The sequence below is a fragment of the Rhamphochromis sp. 'chilingali' genome, assembly GCF_963969265.1.
Source record: "Rhamphochromis sp. 'chilingali' genome assembly, chromosome: 12".
Lineage (NCBI taxonomy): Eukaryota > Metazoa > Chordata > Actinopteri > Cichliformes > Cichlidae > Rhamphochromis > Rhamphochromis sp. 'chilingali'.
Window position 1 is genome coordinate 36,217,281 of NC_137939.1, and position 10,317 is coordinate 36,227,597.

Consider the following 10,317-nt stretch of genomic DNA (forward strand, 5'->3'; position numbering starts at 1 on the left):
TGAAATGAAAGGAATCTCAAGAACTACAAGGCACTTTTCACCATTTTACCGTCAGCTCTTTGCCTGGTTTGCCATCTTCTCGTACTACCTTTGGCCCTGCTTGTAGTAAAAATACAGTGGAACTTACAATTTGTGGTGGTGGAGGGTGTGGGCGTGATGGTTGTTGGCAGCGTTGGCTCTATGCAGGCGCTCCAGCCTTTCCTTCTCTTTCTCCACGAAGTTGGTGTTGGTGCCAGTGCTGGTGGAGGGCATGCGAGTCAGCCGGCTGTGGGCTCGCGGCTGATCCCTGGGTGGAATCGGAGGTGGGGGAGGAGCAGCCGGGGCTGAAGAGGAGATCGGAGCTGAAATTTGGGTCAGTACAGAGTGAGGTGTTGGGGCGCAGGTTGGAGAGGGAACTGGAATTGGAGTCGGAGCAGTGCTGTTGGTGCTATTATAGGAGTGGGAGTGGTGGGTGGAGGAGTGGTGGTGCACCTGATGATGCTGGTGGTGGAGGGGGATGGAGCAGGGAGGCTGTGCCGGAGCCTGGTGCTGGCTGTTGTGGTGATGGTGATTCTTTGTGGAAATGGAAGCCGATGTGGTCTGAGCCGGCGGCGGTGGTGGCGGAGGAGGAGGGAGAGGAGGCTCGGGAGGAGGCGCAGGTGGGGGAGGAGCGACGGGCTGCCGGTCCAAACGGAGGTCCTTGTTCTCTTGGCTGAGCCGGTCCAGCTGGACCTCCAACTCCTCAATTCGGCGCCGCTGCGTTTCTAAAAGTTTCTGCTGGCTTTCAATGATGTTGTTGAGTTCAAGAAGATACTCCACGGCCCGGTTAGGGCTTTCTGGACTGCCCTGGCCTGGGCCCTGATTAGCATCCATGACTAATAGGTCTGAAAGGTAGCACTCAAGCTAATGGCTAGGAAACCTCAGGCTAACAAAACAAAAAAGAAAAACGGCTATGGGAATGCCCAGTGGACAACGGTCACTTTTAGCCTAAATGCTGTCACAGTTGTGACAGCATTTACAATTCAAGGCAGCACTGAGTCTAAATGCTAAACTTCCGCACCGGATGAAATGCTGCCTGAGTCACAGCTACTGCTAGTGCAGAGCCAAAGGCTAACTCAAAGAGTGGTGACACAAATAAGCCACAGGGCCGAGGATACAACTCCCTCAAACTGGCCGAACGCAAAGAAGAACTTGGACCAGATCTGAAGTTACGCAGAGCAGAGTCGCCCAACTCTACAGCCTAAAGCCTACTGTGTGAAAAATAAATCCTAAACCTTAAAACAAAAGTACCCTTCACCCTCCCCCCCACCAGAGGTAAGTGGGGGGGAGAGGACTTTTTCTTCTTCGAGTTCTGAATCAGAGATCAAGATGGACCTCGCCCTCGCGTGCTCCAAACACAGAGTTTTATTGAGCTGCCGACCATTCCCTGGTTCGGTCAGGTACTCCTGCCGGGGTTCAGACCCATGACAGTTAAAACCAGAACGATCGGGTTAGAGTGCGAGATTGCCTTGTCTCGCCGACAGTCAGAACGGTCCGTTAAACTTCCTGTTTTTCAATGAATCAGTTGAATCCGGACTCTGCACTCCATACAGCACATCAGAACATCAGTTTCCCAGAAGCAGGTGTGGAAAGCACAGCTGACGGGGGATTTGCTTGCCCCTCTCTATTAAAGATATTGCATGTTATCATTGCTGACTCCAGTCTATTGAGATCTTGTGAAACTAGTCATGTATTTCCACCAACGGTCCACTGGAGCCGTGAACTGTGAGTTGACTAAGCATCGGCTTCCCTGCAGAGTCTCATAATCCTGGGGTCAGAAGCCATGTGCTGATTTTCCAAATCTCACAGTCAGCAGATGGTTATGTTAGCTCAGTTCAGACACTCGCCATCATTAATATGACCTGGGACCGAAGTTCGCAACTCAAAGCTCAGCAAATCAAAAAGTGTAACGTCAGTCGAAAATCATCTTCTAATGAGCATGGAAGAGCAGAGCTTCACCTCCTCCTGGTCCATGGACTCACCAGCAGGCCTCAGCCTGTCTTCCTGCAGTTGCTCTGTCACAGGAGGTGATAGGTAAAGGTCAAAGGTCATGTTAAATATTGGTGTTCTTCCCGAACGCTGCGAGACATTTCGGTTTCACCGTCATCACCATAATCCAGCTGGATGGCACTTCTGGATCCTTATTCCAGTCATGCAGCCGTTACATGTAAAAGAAGAAGAGAAGGGAAAAGGCATATAAGAAGCAGACTCAGCAGGAAACACCAGCATTGATGCTCTCAGTCGTTTCTTGCCCTTCTTTCATCACCTGCTCTCTGGTCCGCCTTTCATCATTACCCCTCTTCTCTCTTGCTTCCTCCTTTCGCTGCTCTCTACCTGATCTTTCTTTTCTCCATGCTTTTCCTCCATCTGTTGTCTTTTCAAATCTCCGGCCCTTCCTGCTCTCTGACAGAACAGTTGCAAAGAGTGTGAGGTCTCTCAGCCCATAAATACCAATGACATGCTCCGTCTCGGTCGTGAGAGACACGAAAAATGATCACACACACCATCGGCCTCTCCTCCTACACTATCGCTATCGCTCATCTGTCTTTATCCACCTCGTTCCTTCCATTTCACTCAGCTTCAGATCTTCTGCTAACCTTCTACGTTGTTCTTTTTGTGCATCAGAGCAACATTTAAACACACAAACACAACATGCTCGAACGGCACAAGCTTCCACAGTTTGGTTATAAGCAACAAATTTCAGGAAGAAACAGCCAATCACTAAGCTTAAAAACTGAGAACAGCGTGTTGATAACAGTGGGAGGAAACAAAAGATAATGCTGCTGAGTAAACTGATATTACCATCTGCAGCGTATATCACTTCAGTCTTAATTTCAGGCTTTCAGGGGCTGCTTGAAACTGAAGGCTTATACAACAATATAAGTTTACAACAATACACAGCAAAGTACTCGTCTTTTATGTCTCACAGTGTGTCATAAAACCAAAAAAGGTATCATAGCAGCTTTAAATTAGTGAAAATCATTAATAAAAAATTGATAAAAGGAACTGGAAAGCTGTTTGTTAGACATGTGAATCTTGTTCGGTGAAGGTATCGTGTCCCTGCAGGGCTGTGGGAAAAATGACCAGCTGACTATATTTGTTTCTGATCCTTGGAAATTATTATTTATTTAAAAAAAAAAAAAAAAAAAAAATCACCTGACAGGACAAAAACTGCATTCCAATAACTCCAATTAAGAGCGATGGTGTCCACCTGTCAGTTAAGGTGGACACACCCCTAATGATGGAAACGATTAGTTTCAAGGTAATTCAAAAAGGCGGGACATTAAAAAGGCCAGCGAGGTGCTGCTGCCTCACATTAAAAAGAAGCTCCATCTGTAGGTCTGCGAGTGAGGTGTCTTTGCGACTGTTGCTGTGACCACGGTCACTAACCAACTGGACTGTTTAATGACACCAAACTGCTAAACACACTAACCAGCACAGAGAGGAAAACAAAATGTCTTCACAGAAAACTGAAATTATCTGAATGCATTTGTGGGTAATGGCACTTTAAACACTTCATACTAGATTGATCTTAGGGTCACTGCTGTGCTTTAGAAGCCATAAGGACTGCACCATCACAGCCAACGTCCTTGTTTGCATGGCTGTTTTGTGAACGTGTTCCCTGATCTACTGGCATCATGGAGCTTCTTCCTCCAACCTTAAAAATGACCACTAACTGCATAATTCCCACCCAAACGCAGAGCTGATCCTAAACCTAACCCTAAGCCAAGGCTTTACCCTCACACAGCCTGAAGGCATGTGGGAACCAACAACATCCACACTGACGGTCTAACAGTGAAACCGGTCCTCAGAAGAACAGCTCTACATGCTCACACACGAGCGCTCAGCCTTCTGGTCTCTATTGCAGCGCGGCCAAACAGTTTCAGTTTTTATATCCCTTCCCATTAAGCACATTCAATTATTCATGGCTCACTAACTGACCACCATCCCTCTCTCTCTCTGCACATCACTGCTTTATGTCTGCTCCACACAGAGCGTTTGTGTGTAACTGTTCACTCACACTGAATAGGTTTTAAGTTTGTTCCTGCCAGTTATCAGCTTTGTTATGAAGCCGAACTTTGAGGACAAAAACTGACAGTGTTTCTGTCGATGACAAAGGAACTAAAGAGGAGTGAGTTAATGATGAACAACTGAATCATTAAACATTTCTTTACAAAGAAGTTGATGGTGGAATTGCACTTTAACCCTTTCTTGGCTGTTTGAGCGTCTAAACTGTTGAAGCCTTCGGCACTGGCTGGACAAAGGCTGCATCAGAAGACTTTAAGCTTACTGAAAGATCAGATGGTTTTACTCGTTTAATTAGCTACAGTGGGGCAAAAAAGTATTTAGTCAGCCACCGATTGTGCAAGTTCCCCCACTTAAAATGATGACAGAGGTCAGTAATTTGCACCAGAGGTACACTTCAACTGTGAGAGACAGAATGTGAAAAAAAAATCCATGAATCCACATGGTAGGATTTGTAAAGAATTTATTCGTAAATCAGGGTGGAAAATAAGTATTTGGTCAATAACAAAAATACAACTCAATACTTTGTAACATAACCTTTGTTGGCAATAACAGAGGTCAAACGTTTACTATAGGTCTTTACCAGGTTTGCACACACAGTAGCTGGTATTTTGGCCCATTCCTCCATGCAGATCTTCTCGAGAGCAGTGATGTTTTGGGGCTGTCGCCGAGCAACACGGACTTTCAACTCCCGCCACAGATTTTCTATGGGGTTGAGGTCTGGAGACTGGCTAGGCCACTCCAGGACTTTCAAATGCTTCTTACGGAGCCACTCCTTTGTTGCCCGGGCGGTGTGTTTTGGATCATTGTCATGTTGGAAGACCCAGCCTCGTTTCATCTTCAAAGTTCTCACTGATGGAAGGAGGTTTTGGCTCAAAATCTCACGATACATGGCCCCATTCATTCTGTCCTTAACACGGATCAGTCGTCCTGTCCCCTTGGCAGAAAAACAGCCCCATAGCATGATGTTTCCACCCCCATGCTTCACAGTAGGTATGGTGTTCTTGGGATGCAACTCAGTATTCTTCGTCCTCCAAACACGACGAGTTGAGTTTATACCAAAAAGTTCTACTTTGGTTTCATCTGACCACATGACATTCTCCCAATCCTCTGCTGTATCATCCATGTGCTCTCTGGCAAACTTCAGACGGGCCTGGACATGCACTGGCTTCAGCAGCGGAACACGTCTGGCACTGCGGGATTTGATTCCCTGCCGTTGTAGTGTGTTACTGATGGTGACCTTTGTTACTTTGGTCCCAGCTCTCTGCAGGTCATTCACCAGGTCCCCCCGTGTGGTTCTGGGATCTTTGCTCACCGTTCTCATCATCATTTTGACCCCACGGGATGAGATCTTGCGTGGAGCCCCAGATCGAGGGAGATTATCAGTGGTCTTGTATGTCTTCCATTTTCTGATGATTGCTCCCACAGTTGATTTTTTCACACCAAGCTGCTTGCCTATTGTAGATTCACTCTTCCCAGTCTGGTGCAGGTCTACAATACTTTTCCTGGTGTCCTTCGAAAGCTCTTTGGTCTTGGCCATGGCGGAGTTTGGAGTCTGACTGTTTGAGGCTGTGGACAGGTGTCTTTTATACAGATGATGAGTTCAAACAGGTGCCATTCATACAGGTAACGAGTGGGGGACAGAAAAGCTTCTTACAGAAGACGTTACAGGTCTGTGAGAGCCAGAGATTTTCCTTGTTTGAGGTGACCAAATACTTATTTGCCACCCTGATTTACGAATAAATTCTTTACAAATCGTACCATGTGAATTCATGGATTTTTTTTTCCCCACATTCTGTCTCTCACAGTTGCAGTGTACCTCTGGTGCAAATTACTGACCTCTGTCATCATTTTAAGTGGGGGAACTTGCACAATCGGTGGCTGACTAAATACTTTTTTGCCCCACTGTAACATAGGATAGCTGAAATGGCTAATTTCTTACTCTAACATATTAACAATCATCCTTAGTTAGCCCAGCGGATCCTCAAGCACATCCTTCTCTGATTGTCCATCAGAGGTTATAAGATGAATAAATGCTTACAAACTAACAACAAAAAAGTACAAGCAGTCTTCTTTTACACAGTGACTTCATTAACGGACCAATGATCAGATGTGCACAGCAGATCTGGTGTAAACAGTGTTGCATTTAGCAGATGAAGAACCAATCGTGTCCCTCGATGTAAACCAGCACAGGCCATCATTACTCACTTCAATCACAGTTTGCATCCATTTATTCCTCAGTCGCACTGGAACAATGCGACTGAGGAACAATCTGTGGATGCAGTGATAGCGCTGAATGTCTTTGTGTTTGGTGACTGACAAAGTAGTCATGGTAACCAATTGGTTGAGTACAGGTTAACCATCTAATTTTATTTTATTTATATGGCACCAAATCACAACAACAGGAACCCCGAGGTGCCTTTTATTGTAAAGACTAGGAGTGCAACGATACTCGTATCGATATTGAACCGTTCGATACAGTGCTTTAGGTTCGGTACGCATATGTATCGAACAATACAACATTTTTAATTTATTTTATCAACTTTTCTTCTGACGATGCTGTCTGTGTTGAGCGCTCAGTGGATCTGCGTTCAACTACTCCGCCTAGGCTGCACTGTCGAGCACAGATCCACTGAGCGCTCAACACAGACAGCATCCTCAGAAGAAAAGTTGATAAAATAAATTAAAAATGTTGTATTGACAGAAGCTAAGCTCGTTGCAACATGGCAAATTGAACCTCCCCCACCCTCATTCAGATCTGGCCTTTGGAACCATCTTGGTTTTCATGTGACGTATGACCCTGAAGGTAAGCGCGTCATGGACTAAAGTAAAACAGTATGTTGGATGTGCCACGCAATGCTCAATTACATGGGTGGGAGCTAGTGTGTTAGCGCAGTTAGCTCGTTAACGTGTTGGCCGTCCAGCCCCACGCTCAGGGCGATCCGCGGTAGCTCGTTAACGGAGATTTGCCGTGTTGTGGCGTTAACGTCATTTCAACGAGATTTATGCTGACAGCACTAGTGGGAACACAACGAATATGACTGCACATTTACTCCGACATCATCCTAGTGCAAAGACAAGTGGAAGCAGACAAAAACAACAAGCACGCATGCTACTAACTTTACCCGAGTCATTTAGACAGCCGTTAGCACATTTTATAAAAAAAATCTGGGGATGCATTTTCTGCATGTGTCTTGTTCTTTGACTCAAACCTCATACAGCAACTCAACCGTCACAGAAGCTTGAGAGATTTAGTGACTTCAAAAAACCAGCAGCACGTCTCCAAACACAACACGCGGTGGATAGCTTTTCTTCGTTCTTTGTTTATTATAACGTCTGTTTTCTCTGCACAGGAGCCAAGCTAAAACATGAGCAGCACAAACATTACAGGAGACCACATTACCTTTCCACATATTTCTCACACTGCCCCAAGTGGTGCTACACAGTTAAAACATCTAAGCATGGGTTTGCAAACGTCTGGTGGACACAACAAGAGAGGTAATCCATCCGCGGGAAAGATGCTGCACTATAGACCTGGATACAGTTTGACCATATTAAAGCAGAAAGCTGCAGAGGTGGACTTTGGATATACTGGACAAAGGACGTTTCAGATAGAGCTGCCAGGCAGGAGGAAAAAGAGGATCACAGGGAAGATTCATGGATGTCGTGCAGAGAGTTGGTATGACAGACGATGCTAGAGGATAGGATGAGTAGATGATCTGCTTTGGCAACCCGTAAAGGGAGAAGCTGAAAAAAGAAGGAGGAGGAAAAAACAAACAAACCTGGATACATAAGGTTCTCAGTCATCCCGGTCATCGTCGTCTAAGGAGCTTGGAAAGAAAAGCGTCTGGACTTCTTTAAGTGGCTTGAAGATGTTTCACCTCTCAGCTTCTTCAGTGTGTTGAAGAAGCTTCTCGGATGAGACACTTTACTTTCCAAGCGCCTTACAATACCCAGATACAGTTTGTATTTTGAGTCTGGTGTAAGAGAGTGCACTAAGGTTTGTGTTACTTTTACTGTTGCAGCACTTGTTGTGTTTTAAACTGTGTTTTTCTGCGAATAACAAGGCAGGCTACGTGTCGTATGGGTGGTGCAGGCCTACTCATAACCAGCAGGAGGAGGATACACAGTTAGCACTGATGGTGGCACAATTACCCTGATTGTAGCTCTCCATGTTTCTGCAACGCAATTTAATGAAATTTATATAGCGCTGGTTTACAAGATGCTTCACAATGTAAGTCAAGAGCCGCGCACCATCACGACCTACGTGCTCGTTATAAATCTTTGCTGTAGGAGAATTTTTAACTATGTTGAGTCTCAACAAGTGGAAACACAACCTGTTTTATTCGTGGACGGTGAACTACATGAACATACAGAAAAGTAATTCATTACATTTATTTTCTGAACAGCGTATCCATCACAGCGCAGCGGTGGGGCTGGGTGGTGTACACCTGCACAGGTTGCCAGCCTATCACAACACCTGGTATTTCCAGGCAGCCCCTCATCCAAGAACTAACCCGGCCTGGCACTGCGTCATCAGATGAAATCAGGGTGTTATGGTATCAGCTGCTCTGAATTTTATTTTTCCTGCCTTCACCATGGAGATCACAGGATTGGTTCAATTTGTTGGGTTTTCAGAAAGAAATCTCAAAATGTTCAAGACTGACATAGACGACAGGTTTCTAGAAGTGAGGCTTTGCCTAAATTAGGATCAGAAATAGACCTTTATTGTTATTGTACATGTACATGTACAACAGAATTATGGGAAGTGGATTCAGGCATTTTTTCAAATTTTAACTTTTAATGGTCTTTATGGTCTAATCTGGATCCATTCATCCATCCATGGAGGAAATGCCTTGGTGGAGGTACGGTAGCCCAGCCTGATCTCGTTAAACTACAGTTTCTAAAATCGCTGATGAATTTTAAGTATTTCCATAAATCTTTGTTATTGTGCACTGGTTTCATGGGGAAATGCTTAAGAAATAGCAGAAAAACAGTCATTTACTGTGTGACATAATCCTATTTCTGAGTTCTAAATCTTACACTGAAATCAATCTTCACTCTTTGCTCTGCATGTGCACACAATTCATCGGTGTGTGGGCGGCCTGAACCCTTTTTCCTCTGATCTTTTACATAATGTCGATCTTATTTAACAGCAGCGGGACTATTTTAATTGGCCACTTTCAGTCATGTTATTTGCCACAAACACACAAGTTCTTACAACCCACACATTTCACATACAACAGCCTCATTCCACTTGCACGCGCACACACACGTGAAGCACATGCAAACATACACACGAACATGTGCAGCATATGCACAGTTAAAAAACAGGCTACACACACAATAATGGTCTGTGTGGCCTATATAGTCGACAGCTACATGCACATGACACACATATGACAGCGCACACTCACTGACACACACACACACACACACACACACACGATGCAGCACCCAGAAAAAACAAAACAAGAAGGAGTCTCACAGGTTTCAGCGGCTCCTGCAGAGGTGATGGAGGGATGAAGGTGGAGGAGGAGGGAGGATTATTGATCCAAGCTCATCCCTCTCTCCCCTCCTTCGCTGACGCTACTGTCACCATCATCTCTCTCAGAAAAAAAAAAAAAAAAGAAGTGCTGCTGATGCTCCGAGGTTTCGCTCTCTTCTTCTTCCTCTTCACCAGATTACGATCACTTCAATCCCTCCTTCTGTTCTCGCTCTCCGTCTTCACGTATTCCTCTGCTCGCCTCGCTGCTGCTGCTGCTGCAGGCCGGATCCTCTCCTCTTCTTGCTGCCGAGTCAATCTTTTTCTAATTATCATTCCTCTGCGTCTGACAGCCGAGGGATCTGCTGCTGATCTCCCCTCTTCGTCCGCGTGAGCGTGTGAACAGACGAAGCTTTGGTTAATGTCACCGATGAAGTATTCGTTTCTTCTAATCCTCGGCTATGTTGCTGTAGAAAGAGGAGGAGGAAGGAGGGGGAGGTGTTGTGTCCAGAAAGGCTGCTTGGATGGATGGATGGATGGATGGATGGATGGATGGATGGATGGAGGAGGTAGAAACCGTAGAGAGGGAGAAAGGAGGGAGGAAGAGTATGTGTAGGTGAGAGGGAAAATGTGCACCGTCAAACAGCGACACATGCAGAAAACACATCAGCTGCAAGCGCTGGTTTACCGCACGACCAGAATCATTGCACCGATATCACAGAGGGTGTTAGAGGCTGAATGCAGCTCTGTAGTTCCTGCATATTTTACTAATACCGTGACAGTGCTGT

At 45.5% G+C, this 10,317-nt stretch overlaps 1 protein-coding gene across 1 annotated transcript; it reads right to left on the bottom strand.

Moving 5' to 3' along the window:
* Window positions 1-257: 257 nt before the first annotated feature.
* LOC308407344 (uncharacterized protein) lies at window positions 258-9,555 on the bottom strand (the record flags this gene model as incomplete). The annotated part of the gene is made up of 3 exons (XM_080898909.1): window positions 9,533-9,555; window positions 319-2,151; window positions 258-272 (listed from the first exon to the last, which is right to left on the bottom strand). The coding sequence occupies exons 2-3, from the start codon at window positions 850-852 to the stop codon at window positions 258-260; spliced, it is 549 nt and encodes a 182-aa protein (XP_080755035.1). The 5' UTR covers window positions 853-2,151; window positions 9,533-9,555.
* Between the last annotated feature and the right edge of the window lie 762 nt (window positions 9,556-10,317).